The 17,883-nt window shown below is 43.2% G+C and overlaps 1 protein-coding gene across 1 annotated transcript; it reads right to left on the reverse strand.

The window, feature by feature from the left end:
* Positions 1-2,197: 2,197 nt before the first annotated feature.
* Positions 2,198-13,486, reverse strand: LOC138946734 (steroid 17-alpha-hydroxylase/17,20 lyase-like). The gene is made up of 8 exons (XM_070318140.1): positions 12,779-13,486; positions 10,525-10,671; positions 10,030-10,239; positions 7,481-7,607; positions 4,510-4,772; positions 4,092-4,219; positions 3,092-3,310; positions 2,198-2,540 (listed from the first exon to the last, which is right to left on the reverse strand). Exons 1-8 carry the CDS (start codon positions 13,217-13,219, stop codon positions 2,531-2,533), a joined length of 1,545 nt encoding a protein of 514 aa, XP_070174241.1. The 5' UTR covers positions 13,220-13,486; the 3' UTR covers positions 2,198-2,530.
* Between the last annotated feature and the right edge of the window lie 4,397 nt (positions 13,487-17,883).

Here is a 17,883-nt window from a genome sequence, read left to right on the forward strand (position 1 = left end):
GAGAGAGAGAGAGAGAGAGAGAGAGAGAGAGAGAGAGAGAGAGAGAGAGAGAGAGAGAGAGAGAGACACACACACACACACACACACACACACACACACACACACACACATAATTGAATTGAACTTTATTTAACAAGGATATATATATATATATCTATATACGGCTTGTGTGTGTCTGTCTGTCTGTCTGTGTGTTCACGATTCACGGCCAAAGTTCTCGATGGATCTGCTTCAAATTTGGTGGGCATATTCAGGTAGACCCCGGACACAATGGTGGAAAATTTTGAACACGTAACGCGCAGCGCTGAACCGATTTTGGTTTTTCTGTACATCCATTCCCAGTAACTTTTCCTTATCTTCTCCAGTGTTTTGCACGTTTATCTCCCTTCCTTCGTACGGTATTCGGCTCTACTTCTTCCCGGCGAAGCGGGTATTCATCTAGTATTTAATAATATTTAGGCTTTTTCAAATTTCCCTTGTTTTAACCTAATTTCTTGGTTAAAACTTGTCTAAATTCTTTCTCAATAAATATCAATTCCACACTTTGGCCTTAAATCAAAGTGTTTCCCTTCACAGATATCCCCTTGGGGTTGTCAGATGAGGGTAGTCTCCCATGCCAACAGAAGCTACCATTCAGAGAGTGGTTTGCTTCTTAGTTGGATACCTTGGGTTGACAACTCTCGCCATCAGTACCACCTGACCACTGATGAGACACAATAGTGTCGAAACACGTGTCTGGTCTAGGTACAAAAACAATGGTCCTCCTCAGGACTAGATTACCTTGTGATACGTCCCCCACAAAGGGACTTTGCTCTGTAAATCTCGGTCCCCCTTGAGGAGGGTCTGATGCTCCCAATAGGCTGTCTGTGAAGGGATACTTACTTCTCTCTCTTTCTCTGTCAAGAGATTTTAACAAAATTATCTCGGAAGAAAGTCTCTGCTGACTTTCAATTGTTTCTTTCACAATTTCTGATGTTTTATATCTATCTATATATAATATGTAAAGCGCATTGAGCATATATATGATTATGCGCTATAGCAAATGTCCATTATTATTATTATTATTATTATTATTATTATTATTATTATTATTATTATATATACGACTAGTGTCTGTCTGTCTGTCTGTCTGTCTGTCTGTCTGTTCGCGATGCACGGCCAAAGTTCTCGGTGGATCTTTTTCAAATTTGGACACCGTATTCAGCTACACCCCGGACAAAACCTCATCGATGAGATATTTCAACACGTGCTCTCAGCGCGCAGCGCTGTGCGCGCTGAACCGATTTTGTTGTTGTTGTTGTTGTTGTTGTCGGGATCCACTACCAGTAACTCTTCCTTATCTTCTCCAGTGTTTTCAGCCGCGATTATCTCCCTTCCTCCGTGTGGCGTCAATCCATATTCCCGTTACTACGTTACTATTTTTAGAAGGTCACTGCACGTTACTATTTTTAGAAGGTCTCCAGTGTTTTGCGCGTTTATCTCCTTTCCTTCGTGCGCCCCGGCGTACACCCGGCAAAGCCGGGTCCCAGGCGCAGCCTGGTATTCGGCTCTACTTCTTGCCGGCGAAGCCGGTACCCGGCGAAGCGGGTAATCATCTAGAATATATACACTAGATGATTACCCACTTCGCCGGGTACCGGCTTCGCCGGCAAGAAGTAGAGCCGAATACCAGGCTGCGCCTGGGACCCGGCAAACGCCGGCTTCGCCGGCGCACGAAGGAAAGGAGATAAACGCGCAAAACACTGGAGACCTTCTAAAAATAGTAACGTGCAGTGACTTTCTAAAAATAGTAACGTAGTAACGGGAATATGGATTGACGCCACACGGAGGAAGGGAGATAATCGCGGCTGAAAACACTGGAGAAGATAAGGAAGAGTTACTGGTAGTGGATCCCGACAAAACAAAAAAAATAGGTTCAGCGCGCACAGCGCTGCGCGCTGAGAGCACGTGTTGAAATATCTCATCGATGAGGTTGTGTCCGGGGTGTAGCTGAATACGGTGTCCAAATTTGAAAAAGATCCACCGAGAACTTTGGCCGTGCATCGCGAACAGACAGACAGACAGACAGACAGACAGACAGACAGACAGACACTAGTCGTATACATATATAGATAGAGAGAGAGAGAGAGAGAGAGAGAGAGAGAGAGAGAGAGAGAGAGAGACACACACACACACACACACAGAATTGAATTGAACTTTATTTAACAAGGATATATATATTTAGAGAGAGAGAGACAGACAGACAGACAGACAGACAGACAGACAGACAGACAGACAGACAGACAGACAGACAGACAGACAGACAAAAAAGTGAGAGAGAAAGAGAGTTAGACACAAGATAAGATTAAAAAACAATAGTACAACCATTTACCAGACATTATGTAATTAGAGAGTAAAATATAGTATTGAGCAATAGCATCTAATTTAATGGTCATAGAGAAAGCTGTGTTGGTTTCACACGGGATTCTGTACAGGCTTGACGCGTCTCATCCAATGGCGGCCGCCGAGCACGTAAGGCTTGAACCTCGCCCTAGTCATCCCTGCACAGAGAGCACAGAGTTCGTAATAACGGGGTCTTTGAACGACGCATCTTCTTCTAACTATTCCCCTAAAACAGTAACGCTTGACCTCCGGAGCTTGCGTAATGGAAGCGTCAACATAGACCTGGATGGAAGCCAACAGTCCATGAACAATGATCACGCACAGAATGAGCGCTGTGAACAGTACTGGCTGAGCGAACGAGGTCACAAGTAATGTTGGAACATACGTATGACGTCACGACACAATACACGTACGTCAGCAAAATGTAAACGACAACAGCCTTATTAATCAAATAAACAAATAAACAAACACACATTGATGACATTATGAATTTCTGTTTTGATCAAAGAATCTTTAAAAATAAAAAATAAACACACACAAAGGGACGTATAAGTGCCCAAACATACACGTCATGACTATTTTGGAATATATTTTGAAATTCTACTGTCTTTTTTGTCTATACCTACAATATTAAAATCACACGAAAAAAAGCATGGGTCTGGCCTCAGCATTGTAAGCCCTGCCCTTGCCACATGATAGTTACACGTACCTGTGTGTGTGTGCCCGGAGCCTGAAGACCACGTGGTAAGGCTTCAACTCCAGCACGATCCCATTCTTCCACGAGCTGCGCGTGACCGGAAGTAGCTCGTGCTGTGTCGGCGGGAGGACGTCAAAGTGCTGTAAGAGCGTGGTGACGTAGAGAAAGACACGTGACCTGGCGAAACTCTCTCCGACGCAGCTCCTCTTTCCCACACCGAAAACGATCATACTGCAGACAGACAGACAGACAGACAGACAGACAGACAGACGCACACACAATTTTATATGGCATAATTTAGTAATACTGCAAAATCACCCACCCACCCACACACCCACACATACACACACACGCACACACACACACACATTCCTTCCTAACCCCAAAAGTGGGTTCATAGCCGATAGTGCACTTGGACTACAACGGCACTGCGCGCAGTGCCTTTGTAGTGCGCTTGCACTACAACCGCACTGACTGCAGTATCCGCTCCGGCATGGACGAATTTGACACTAAAAAAGGCATAAAATGTGACCTATTTCGTAGCCTATAGGGGACGGAATTTTGACGGAAAGAGTGTCATCATCTTGAATATGGCATTCTTTCCGTTAAAAAAAGTGTTTCCGAGATATTTGTGGAGTGACATTTTGGGGTCATTTCCCGCTGTTTGCACCATGGAAAAAAAGTGGGTTTATGAAAATGAACCCACTTTTTTTCATGAACCCATTTGTGTCGAGTGTTTACAACAAAAAGAACCCATTTTGCACTTTTGGACCGCACACACACACACACACACACACACACACACACACACCAACACACGAAGACTTACACTTTTTGTGCACAAAACTACACCGATAGATAGATGTAAACAAGAATGTGTATGTGAAACTGACTATACGTAAAACAATTATGGTCAATTATGGTTATGTTGGAATGTTAGCATGTTAAAGTTTTGCCACTGCACTGCTGTTAGCAATTATCAATTGATACAGAGAAAAAAATAACGGCTGACCTCTGTCTCAAGGGATGATTGGCAGGCAGTAGTTGACCTGCGTCGTCAAGAAAACGTTCGGGTTTGAATGCTTCCGGGTCAGGATAAATTTCAGGGTCACGATGGAAAACTAGAGTATTTGCAAACACCTAAAACAACCAAACAAAAAATAAAATCGATAAAGGTCGCGCGTAAGGTATCACACACACACACACACACACACACACACACACACACACACACACACACACACACACACACACACTCTCCCTCCCTCCCTCCCTCCCTCCCTCCCTCCCTCCCTCCCTCCCTCCCTCCCTCCCTCCCTCCCTCCCTCTCTCTCTCTCCCTCTCCCTCTCCCTCTCCCTCTCCCCCCCTCTCTCTCTCTCTCTCTCTCTGAGTCTGAGTTTGAGTCTCTCGCATGCTCTGTTGCTAGTACCGTGGCTCCCTTGGGTATGGTGTAGCCGTCCAATGTGACGTCATCAGTGGTCAGATGGGGCAGTCCCATGGACACAGGGGAAGCAAGACGCAGCGTTTCCAGGACAACCGCCTCCACGTAAGGGAGATCACCCCTGTCTTGTATCCGCGGAGTTCGCTCCCCGAGTTTGGTGTCAAGGTCCTTCTGGATCCTGCGGACGACTTCCGGGTTATGGGTCAGGTAGAGGAACAGCGCTTTCAGCGTCTGTGTGGAGGTGAGGGAGGCTGGAATAGGACACACCAGTTTACAGTTAGAAAAGTCGAAGATTATAAAAACAACAGGGATGACAGAAGCTTTTCTTCTTGGTTCAAAGATGGCCAAGAGTGTGTGTCTTCAACTGTCAAGTAAAGCCATAGGGGCAGGTCGCAGAATATTGACCACTTTTTGTTTCTAGCTGATAACTAGGTGGTTTTCCTGCGAAGAAGTTTCATTTTGTGTTTTTTTGTGGCACGTCCTTCTCTTTTTAGTTAACCGTCAGGCAAAAAAAGAGCGAATAACCTTTGATAGACATTCAACAAAAATTAAATACAAACAATTCCAAAAATGGTCCATATTAGGAGCCTGGGCGCCTAATATGGACCAGTGGAGAGGCCTTCACATATCACTGTAAAAAGCCCCCTATACTTTAAAATAACATGATACAAATTAGTGTGAAAGTCAGACAAATTCAAATATACTTTAGATTTAACTGTAACAGTTTGATGAAAACATTATTTGAAGCACAACATGAACCAAAAAAACTTATTAAACAAGAGGCGAAGCCTTCAAGGCTCACGTAAGAAATCGACAAACAGTAACACAAACTCAATCACTCCGTCACACATACACACACACACACACACACACACACACACACACACACACACACACACACACACACACACACACAGTAAGCATAGGTGAAACTATGCAAGAAAGCGAGACCCTGGATCTGCCAAGAAGTCTCGGCCCGCTCACAATAACAATGACCGAGACTTTCAGTAATTCCTTTGCGTGACGTCTAACCCTCTTACGTCATAATGTGACGTCTTCAAATAGTTTCTATCACACACGTCGAACACTTTTGACCGAGACTGACGTAATCCATAGACTCGGAAATGTTAAAGTTTCTACCACAGACATACACACATACATACGCACGCACAGACAGACAAAGTTTATCATCGCATAGGCTACACTTACGTGAGCCAAAAATAAGAGAATATAAATGAAATTATCAACTTCCACGAAATGAAAACTATTTCTTATATTTTGTTGAAAGCTCGAGGGCTACTTTTAGGTTATTTTCAGCAAGCTTTAAAAAAAATGAACCCAGCCTTTAGCTTTCATTTTTCTTCTATTTGTTGAAGGTTGTCCATATTAGGGGACACACATATACTTTGAGACTTTGCTATTATGTTTTGTTTGCAGTAGAAACTCAAATATAACAAGTGCAGTCTCAGCTGTCATATATAGCTCTGATTTTTATAACAGCTTTGTGTGTATAGACAGAAACTAGTCCGTTTTGAGCGTCAAAATTAGAGTGAACGCTACCAAAAGATTTAAAAAATTTTTTTTTAAAAAACCAAACAACTAACGGTTTTTAGGTTTGTGTTTCTGCAACTGTTTTGACATGTGCAAGTTATCCAGAGAGGGTAAATACAGCAAATGCAATTTTTTTGAGCGCTCTAGCGCCCTATAGTTGGTCAGAACAGGACGTGGTCCATGTTAGGAAGTGGTCTATATTAGGCAACCTTCCCGGGCCCTACTAAAAAAAAAAAACACATGAAAATAACAGATTGCAAAAATGTCGCAAGTAAACCTATATTGTACTGTGTTTAGTACCTCTATATATTGTATATCTATGATATAATTATATGTCTTGTTTCGTCAGAAAGTAAGCAGATTAGTGAAATTCATAATCATCTTTTGAGTTGGCTAGCATTGGTAAGTGGATTTGCATGTCTTCGAGTGTACTGAGAGCGAAGAAAATATCTAAGACCGTCTGCTCGAGTTGGACCGGAACTACCGCGTGTGGTTTGCTGTTGTGAAGGATCTTGAGCAACTTCTGTGGAAATATGGACCGACACGCACACATACATACACACACACACACAAACGCACGCACGCATGCTTTCACGCACGCACGCACGCACGCACACACACACACACATACACACACACACACACACACACACACACACACACACACATAACCGTGGGCACACACTGTGACACACACACCATCCTGAACTCAGGTAAAATGAGTTACTTCCCTTCGGGTCTCATTTATCCCTGACAGGATGCCTTTGTTTTCCTTCTCTGGAGAGGAAATCGATTTATTTTTTTATTTTATACATATCTAGAGCTTTTCGTAATGTGTTATTGATATAAGCAGATTCGCGATCGTCGATAATGATTTTTCATGGTGTTGTGTAATTTTTAAATTACAAAGGAATTGTTATGTAAGACAGTTTCAAGCGAGCTATCTTTCGCGGATGTATTTACTGTGCAAACATCTCTAAATATAGCAAAAGTGTCACGTGATAATCAACTTTGTCACGTGATCATAACAAAATGGATACGGAGCGGACGGAACTTTTTCCGTAACCAGTTGGGAGTGATCCAACAATATCACGGTCTCCTTCCCTTATAGCAGTCTCAAAATTTCGACTTGTTTTGACCTTAGAACAATGTCTTTATCATAAATGTGAAGAACAGAACGGAGATCACTGTCGAAGCCGGCCATTCTACAATCACGTTTGTCTTTCGTCTTTTGATCAGAAACATTAGCGAAAAACATAAATTATGGGAGATAACTCTGTATTCCTGTTTTGATAGATTTCGGCTTTTAGACACTTCCTTTCCCTGAACTCCGCGTAGCAATCATCCATCCTGTTAGAGAGACATGAGCGATAGCGTGGACCGATGATTATGAAAATGACACACACACCTGCTCCAACGGTGTTTATGAGAAGACCGCGGACGTGGTCGTCAGTCATCCACTGGTTGTCTCCCTTGCCCTGCTCGTCCAGCAGAATGTCCGCAATGCCCCGCGGTTCGCCTCTCACTCGACTTGCCTGAAAATGGGTCAGAGGTCGTCATCTCAGTCTATAAGATGCTTGATGAAACAAATGAAACAGAAGGGAAAAAGCTACGGACAAAAAAGCTAGTCTGTCGAAAAGACATCAACAAAAGTTTTTGTCATTCTATTTTGTGCAAAAGCAAGTGCAAAATATTGGTCAGAGCCCTGGTGACTGAGCAAACAAACTTTACGCTGACCTTGACCTTCACGACACCAGTGACTTCATGCTCCCTGGCTGACGACTTTAATACGTTGACACAGTTCACAGGCCAGATTTATTTCTCGGAGTCAGCTTTGTGACCCTCTATGGTGTCCGAACACCCCACTGATACCCATCCGATACAACTGACTCACACCAATAATGATACCCATCCCATACAACTGACTTACACCAATACTGATACCCATCTGACACAACTGACTTACACCAATACTGATACCCATCCCATACAACTGACTTACACCAATACTGATACCCATCCGATACAACTGACTGACACCAATACTGATACCCATCCCATACAACTGACTTACACCAATACTGATACCCATCCCATACAACTGACTGACACCAATACTGATACCCATCCCATTCAACTGACTTACACCAATACTGATACCCATCCCATACAACTGAACTGACACCAATACTGATACTCATCCCATTCAACTGACTGACACCAATACTGATACCCATCCCATACAACTGACTTACACCAATACTGATACCCATCTGACACAACTGACTGACACCAATACTGATACCCATCCCATTCAACTGACTGACACCAATACTGATACCCATCCCATTCAACTGACTTACACCAATACTGATACCCATCTGACACAACTGACTGACACCAATACTGATACCCATCCCATACAACTGACTTACACCAATACTGATACCCATCCCATACAACTGACTTACACCAATACTGATATCCATCTGATACAACTGACTCACACCAATACTGATACCCATCCCATACAACTGACTGACACGAATACTGATACCCATCCCATACAACTGACTGACACCAATACTGATACCCATCCCATACAACTGACTTACACCAATACTGATACCCATCCCATACAACTGACTGACACCAATACTGATACCCATCCCATACAACTGACTGACACCAATACTGATACCCATCCCATACAACTGACTTACACCAATACTGATACCCATCCCATACAACTGACTTACACCAATACTGATACCCATCCCATACAACTGACTTACACCAATACTGATACCCATCTGACACAACTGACTTACACCAATACTGATACCCATCCCATACAACTGACTGACACCAATACTGATACCCATCCCATACAACTGACTTACACCAATACTGATACCCATCCCATACAACTGACTTACACCAATACTGATACCCATCTGACACAACTGACTTACACCAATACTGATACCCATCTGACACAACTGACTGACACCAATACTGATACCCATCCCATACAACTGACTTACACCAATACTGATACCCATCTGACACAACTGACTTACACCAATACTGATACCCATCTGACACAACTGACTGACACCAATACTGATACCCATCCCATACAACTGACTTACACCAATACTGATATCCATCTGACACAACTGACTTACACCAATACTGATATCCATCCCATACAACTGACTGACACCAATACTGATACCTATCCGATACAACTGACTTACACCAATGAATACTGATACCCATCCGATACAACTGACTTACACCAATGCTGATACCCATCCGATACAACTGACTGACACCAATACTGATACCCATCCGATACAACTGACTTACACCAATACTGAAACACATCCCATACAACTGACTTACACCAATACTGATACCCATCTGATACAACTGACTCACACCATCAAGACGACTCACACCATCAAGACGACACACACCATCAAGACGACTCACACCATCAAGACGACACACACCATGAAGACGACTCACACCATCAAGACGTCTCCCACCATCAAGACGACTCACACCATCAAGACGACTCACACCATCAAGACGACTCACACCATCAAGACGACTCCCACCATCAAGACGACTCACACCATCAAGACGACTCACACCATCAAGACGACTCACACCATCAAGACGACTCACACCATCAAGACGACACACACCATCAAGACGACACACACCATCAAGACGACTCACACCATCAAGACGACTCACACCATCAAGACGACTCACACCATCAAGACGACTCACACCATCAAGACGACTCACACCATCAAGATGACTCACACCATCACCATCAAGACGACTCACACCATCAAGACGACTCACACCATCAAGACGACTCACACCATCAAGACGACTCACACCATCAAGACGACTCACACCATCAAGACGACTCACCTTGGACTGGGTGAACAGCCTCTCCATCAATGTGTCCCGGGCCTGGATGACGTCACGACAGAGCTTGTGGTAGGGTAGGAGGGGGAGGTGACGCAGCCAAGGGCAGGCGGTCAGCAGGGTGTCCGTAATGGGGCTGAAGATTTCATTGATCGTGTCATCGAACTGTTTGGCCGCCGCCACCAGGCTGGGGACTGGATGTTCGCCTGTCATCTGAGGTCAAGCATTCGTTCGGGAAATCATAAATAGAATTAATAACACAAAGAAAGCTGTCGTTGTCGGAGAATGAACATTTATGATATTAACACTTTAAGCTTTTTGGACTGAGCAGGGTCTTTTCAAAGTACAAAACATGTGCTTTTTCACATGTATAAACACACCCACGCACGCACGAACGCGCCCACACACAAACACACACGCGCATGCACACACGCAAACGCGCGAGCACACACACACACACATAGTTGGGGGTTGGGGTGAGAGTGAGCTGAAACTTACCAGTGTGAGGACGATGCGCATGATGGAAGCGGAGATCACGTGATCGATGTCTACATCCTTCCCGCAGTCTGCCTCTAGCTCTGTCACCAGGCGGTGTAACTCTTCCTGCACTCTGCTCTCCATCCTCTCCACCCCGTCCCCGTAGAACTGCACGTCACACACAATGACGTATTAATGTGACGTCATGATCTCAGCCGGCTTTACATCCTATACCCGTAGAACTTTACGTCACACACAATGACGTATTAATGTGACGATATGATCTCAGCTCTACATCCTATCCCCGTAGAACTGAACGTCACACACAATGACGTATTAATGTGACGTCATGATCTCAGCTCTACATCCTATCCCCGTAGAACTATACGTCACACACAATGACGTATTAAAATGCCGTGGGTAGTCGACGGTGACACGTGCACTATCTGTCCAGCAACATTGTACACAACAAACGGAAACAGATTTCTTTTCTTTCTCTCTTCTTTTTTTTTTTTTTTTTGGGGGGGGGGGGGGTATATTTACCCGTAGAGATTACATGCCGAGTCTCAGTGGATATTAACAATAGTGGGCGGATCAAGAAAAATGCGATGTTCAGAGAGCTTATTCATGACCGCAAACGTATTTCTTCCTCCTTTTCTTTAGTTTTTCAAACAAAGAGGTGTTTTTGTGCCACATTTTGATCGAATCGTAATCACTTTGCCCGTCTACCTGCGCAGGTGAGTGACTATAATGCGTGGTAGTATAGTTCCGTGAAAATTATTCAAATCTGCTAAATGTTCATAGCAGTTTCTTTGGTTTGGAGTGCACAGTCATACTCTTGTTCTCCTGCGCCGGGAAGTACTTGCGTCAATCATGTGTCTGTAGACATACGAAGTCATGCACTTTTTGGCCATAGGTGAACAATCATATGACGGGTTTTAAAACTAGTTCGGGCACATTGCATAACATCTGAACAATAGAGAATACTACATGGCTTGCTGTGTCGTACCAGATTTACACGAGTTGTTTTTTAAAATATTGAACTGCGAGCGAAAGCGAGCTGTTCGCGATTTGAAAAAGCAACGAGCGTAAATCTGGTACGATACAGTAAGCCATGTAGTATTCTGTTTTTCCGACATACTGTACTTACGTGTATTTTACTGAAAATGTCCTGCAGTCGAGGCAGCTAAATTGAAGATGCTTGTTTTGGAACCTCGATCCCATCTAAAGCCTCGTGCAATCTACTACGCCAAAGCAAAGAAACGTCACTCTGAAAGTGTGACGTGACGTGTTAGTTCTAACAATTCATCGAGGGTAATTAGCGAGCGCAAATTTTGTTTCTATAATGACGTTTGTCTCGGTGACTTTGGCATCATAAGCAGTGGAAAAACAGGTCCCTGCCAGACTTGCTTGACATGACCTCATTTACATGATATACACACGTGTGATTTGAACGATTATTATCTCACGAGTGTCTCTCTAACGTATGTGGGATAAAATATCTTTAATATACGTCTAGTAATAGTATGTATAGGAAATCCACAACGTTATTGCTAAATGACAGTGCTTTTTGAAAAGGTGCTCCTCACAATTGACGCAAAATCTCTCGTTGTTGACCCCTCATGCAAACGACATCAGCATCACTAGGAATCGCATAGCACACGAAATACGCAAGCTAGCTAAACAAAACAACATGCTCTTGGTATAAATTTCTGATTGCCAAGTTGGGCCTATTATGATGATTTTGAATTGGTCCCTTACGTTTTCGTCACGTCGATTTTAGGGGTCCCCTTATTTGAGCGGTGGTCACGTAATCCCTGTTAAAGAAATCTTGTATACAAAAGGTGATCCAGATAGTAAAGTGGACGGCCTTAAACGGCATAGAAAGTCTGAGTGAAATGACACGGTAATAAATGCTTTAATTGGGGTGCGAGATTTGTCGCAATAATTTATTTGCTAAGTTTATATTACAGGGTGTTCAAAACTTATTACAGAAATGTGTTCAAAAGTGGAACACTACTGGTCAGAGTGCACGCGTTCCTGGTGCAAGTAGACGCAAGACAGTTATACGGGTCAGTCATTGTTAAACGGGGTTGGACAGGGTTAAGCTCGTCTGCTAACTGACCTTCAAAGGCTGGTGACCTACCTTGATGGCCTGATGGAACATCTTCCTCATCTTGGTGACCTACCTTGATGGCCTGATGGAACATCTTTCTCATCTTGGTGACCTACCTTGATGGCCTGATGGAACATCTTCCTCATCTTGGTGACCTACCTTGATGGCCTGATGGAACATCTTCCTCATCTTGGACCACTCCGGCCTGTACTGCGGACTGCTGGTCACGAGGTCCTTGAAGTCAAAAAAAGCAAACCACCCTGTAAAGGTCATGGGCCTGTTGTTGGTGAGGTGCTCCAAGGCCTTGCCCGCGTACATCTCCCTGACGAGGCGCGGCGAGTTGAGCACACACAGGTCCCCGACAGCGCTACGACACAGCACGAGCGGTCCATACTGGCGGCTCCACTGCTCGGCCTGTCTGTTGAGACTGCCTTCCCGCAGTGCGCTCACCATGCCACGCAGCGCGTCCAGACCGCGCGGCCCCGGCGCCAGCTTTTTGGAGCTGGTGGATTTGAACCTGAGGTACGCCAGGGTGACGGCGATAACTCCGAGCAACACGGCCACAGTCGCACTGTAACCTGGGTCAGAAACCGTCTCCATCTTGGAAGATAGGAGTGTGGGTTTGGCTGTCCTAACGTTCTTGTTTCGAACTCTGTTTTGTCTATTCCTTGTCTTAGCTTCTTTCGTCAATTTCTCGTGGATAAGACCTCTTGCCAATCCAAGTAAAGGCGTGCAGGTGTGTCCGGTGTTTGCTGCCGGACAATCAACGGTCACACGCCAAAGACCACTGATGAATGGGCGAGACACAGTCTGTCTGTCGAAGTGAAAACTTCACACTCACACAAGGGGCGTGAAAGCACTGCCGACTTTCTCTTATCTTGTGTGCACGATGAGAAAAGAAGCGAGTGTTAGTCCTGTATCATATCCTTGGCGGATTATGACATTATTCAGTTATTCTGCAGAAAAACCAAAATGCTGGAGAAAAACTGTATTTTCTGCAGCATTTCTGCATAATGTCATCTTTCGCCGAAGCAGCGGTTTTTTTCTGCAGCAAAACATTTTACTGCAGTAAAATTGAAATCAAGAATGCTGCAGTAAAACGGTGCTGTTGTTTTACTGCAGAAAACCTGGTTTTTTTTTTATTTGTTCTGCAGCATTTTGTACTGGCTCTTGGCGGATTATGACATTATTCAGTTATTCTGGAGAAAAACCGAAATGCTGGAGAAAAACTGTCTTTTCTGCAGCATTTCTGCATAATGTCATCTTTCGCGAGAGCAACGTTTATTTTCTGCAGTAAAACAGTTTTACTGCAGTAAAATTGAAATCAAGGATGCTGCAGTAAAACGGTGATGTTGTTTTACTGCAGAAAAACTGTTTACACTTTTTCTTCAGCATTTTGGCATTATTCAGTTATTCTGCAGAAAAACAGAAATGCTGGAGAAAAACTGTCTTTTCTGCAGCATTTCTGCATAATGGCATCTTTCGCCGAAGCAACGGGTTTTTCTGGAGCAAAACATTTTACTGCAGTAAAATTGAAATCAAGAATGCTGCAGTAAAACGGTGCTGTTGTTTCACTGCAGAAAACCTGTTTACACTTTTTCTGCAGAATTTTATACTGGCTCATTATAATGTTGGAACACGCGAGCCCCCCCTTTGTCGAGAGATGGACTCATCCAGAATTACCAATAGTTGTGCGTGACTGACACGAATGTATTATACTATCCCAGGGGGCGACGAATACAAACGCTACTTTACAAGGGCGTTCGTTTTTCTCCAGAAAAACTGTGACAGACTATTCTGCAGTAAAACAACATCACCGTTTTACTGCAGCATTCTTGATTTCAATTTTACTGCAGTAAAACTGGTTTACTGCAGAAAAAAAACGTTGCTCTCGCGAAAGATGACATTATGCAGAAATGCTGCAGAAAAGAAAGTTTTTCTCCAGCATTTCGGTTTTTCTCCAGAATAACTGAATAATGTCATAATCCGCCAAGAGCCAGTACAAAATGCTGCAGAAAAAGTGTAAACAGGTTTTCTGCAGTAAAACAACAGCACCGTTTTACTGCAGCATTCTTGATTTCAATTTTACTGCAGTAAAATGTTTTGCTCCAGAAAAACCCGTTGCTTCGGCGAAAGATGACATTATGCAGAAATGCTGCAGAAAAGACAGTTTTTCTCCAACATTTCTGTTTTTCTGCAGAATAACTGAATAATGCCAAAATGATGAAGAAAAAGTGTAAACCGTTTTTCTCCAGTAAAACAACATCTCCGTTTTACTGCAGCATTCTTGATTTCAATTTTACTGCAGTAAAACTGTTTTACTGCAGAAAAAACGTTGCTCTCGCGAAAGATGACATTATGCAGAAATTTTGCAGAAAAGAACGGTTTTTCTCCAGCATTTCTGTTTTTCTGCAGAATAACTGAATAAAGTCATCATCCGCCAAGGATAGTATCAGGCACACTCTCAGTGACCTCGCACTTTACGCGTCGCATGTCGGGTTAACCCATAGACCAAAATAGCCTGGACCGCCAACTCGTCACGTGACTCTTCGAGGTTACGACGCTCGACTTTCAGGGGCGCTTAGCGTCCGGTTTGAAAGGCCAGCGATTCGAAGACGGTGAAAAGAAAGCACGCTCCAGTTATTTGTGACAAGGGGAGGTGACAATGAACTGGATTTCGTCCATTTTTACAATCGACACCGGATATGACATCCCCCTGATTTCTGAAAGGCAATGTAAGCGTAGGTTCCTAAATGCGAGAGGCCGCTACCTCGTAATAGAGAGAAAGAGCGGAGAGAGAGCTAGTTGGCGGTCCAGGATAAGAAGAATAAGAATAAGAATACTTTATTATCTCATAGAGAAATTCAGGCGTGGTACATAACAATAATACAAACAGGACATTGTTTTTACATAAGACATATATAGCACTATATAACAGGGCAGGTTATAAACACACCTCCCACATACCTCTCTGGCCATTCCTTGCATTGTGCTTACGCATTCAGTCATGAACACATCCATGTCTCACTTACACATCGCACACATGGACATTCTTATACGCTCAACTTTCCCATTCACACATGGACATTCGACCACGCTCCACTTAACATTCTTATACGCTCCACTTACACGTCGCGTAAAATTTGCAAACATGCATTGTTATAAACATGTCAACTGCCTCTTACCCCTGTGTCAATATTTGCTACGGGTACATGCGAACTGTTATTGCCAGTACACATCCTTGAGGTTAGGATAGCACGTGAAGTGACCTTGATATAATATAGGACTGCGTGCATATGAACTCTGGCTACGAAGCATGCGTTGTCAAGCTAAAGTGGTGTGTGCTGGTCTGCAGCTGTGTCAGTGGACAAGGGTACAGCTGTACCGGGCTGCATCAAAACATGTACTCTGCCAAAACAAGCTCGGTGAACTGTGAGTGAGGACGATGCGTGCGTGTGGACTGCATGTTTATGCTTGTGTGTTGTGCGGTTTGTATTGAGATTCAGCAATCGCCGTTTATACGCTGATTCTCGTTCTGCTTGTTTATGCTGACTCATTGTAAAGTTACCAACAATAGGCAGTCTTATCTGTTGTACAAGCAAACTAGCCTGGGCCCTGTCTCAGTGCGTTTTGTAGTGTCTTTTTATTTCTATTATTATTCTCTTTATTTATATAGTGCCTTATCCGAAGTTCAAAGCGCTTTATGCCGTGTGAGATGGAATTTTTTACACAATATATCACGCATTCACATCGACCAGCAAACCTCAAGCCTGTTAGGCGAATGTTCACCTTTCGCGGCCTTTATTCCAAGTCACACGGGTATTTGATGGACATTTTTATCAATGCCTATACAATTTTGCCAGGAAAGACCCTTTTGTCAATCGTGGGATCTTTAACGTGCACACCCCAATATAGTGTACACGAAGGGACCTCGGTTTTTCGTCTCATCCGAAAGACTAGCACTTGAACCCACCATCTAGGTTAGGAAAGGGGGGAGAAAATAGCGGCCCGACCCAGGGTCGAACACGCAACCTCTCGATTCCGAGCGCAAGTGCGTTACCACTCGGCCACCCAGACCACAATTGGGTTTTTTTCCCCTTGTTCTCCAGCACAACATATTCTAATCAGATAAAGAGTCACGTCATGAATTTTTGAAAAACATGTTGTCTATTCACATATGCACAGCACTACACATTTTCAAGTGTTTTCCTTGAATTCAAGCCATAATATTTTGGCTTTTTCTTTTTTCCCTCTCGTCAGTTTCTTCTATTTGTTACATTACTTTTAATGAATCAACATGTTCCTTCATTTTTTGTGACAATGTTCTGGGACCCCCCAACTGTAATATATGCGAACAGGGAACTGCCGGCGCTGGTCTCTTTTCTTTTTATATTTAGTCAAGTTTTGACTAAATATTTTAACATCGAGGGGGAATCGAAACGAGGGTCGTGGTGTATATGCGTGTGTCTGTCTGTGTGTGTGTGTAGAGCAATTCAGACTAAACTACTGGACCGATCTTTATGAAATTTGACATGAGAGTTCCTGGGTATGAAATCCCCGAACGTTTTTTTCATTTTTTTGATAAATGTCTTTGATGACGTCATATCCGGCTTTTCGTGAAAGTTGAGGCGGCACTGTCACGCCCTCATTTTTCAACCAAATTGGTTGAAATTTTGGTCAAGTAATCTTCGACGAAGCCCGGACTTCGGTATTGCATTTCAGCTTGGTGGTTTAAAAATTAATAAATGACTTTGGTCATTAAAAATCTGAAAATTGTAAAAAAAAAATAAACATTTATGAAACGATCCAAATTTACGTTCATCTTATTCTCCATCATTTTCTGATTCCAAAAACATATAAATATGTTATATTTGGATTAAAAACAAGCTCTGAAAATTAAATATATAAAAATTATTATCAAAATTAAATTGTCGAAATCAATTTAAAAACACTTTCATCTTATTCCTTGTCGGTTCCTGATTCCAAAAACATATAGATATGATATGTTTGGATTAAAAACACGTTCAGAAAGTTAAAACAAAGAGAGGTACAGAAAAGCGTGCTATCCTTCTTAGCGCAACTACTACCCCGCTCTTCTTGTCAATTTCACTGCCTTTGCCATGAGCGGTGGACTGACGATGCTACGAGTATACGGTCTTGCTGAAAAATGGCATTGCGTTCAGTTTCATTCTGTGAGTTCGACAGCTACTTGACTAAATATTGTATTTTCGCCTTACGCGACTTGTTGAAGTTTTACAGAGAAC

Source organism: Littorina saxatilis, linkage group LG1 (genome assembly GCF_037325665.1).
Source record: "Littorina saxatilis isolate snail1 linkage group LG1, US_GU_Lsax_2.0, whole genome shotgun sequence".
Taxonomy (NCBI): Eukaryota; Metazoa; Mollusca; class Gastropoda; order Littorinimorpha; family Littorinidae; genus Littorina; species Littorina saxatilis.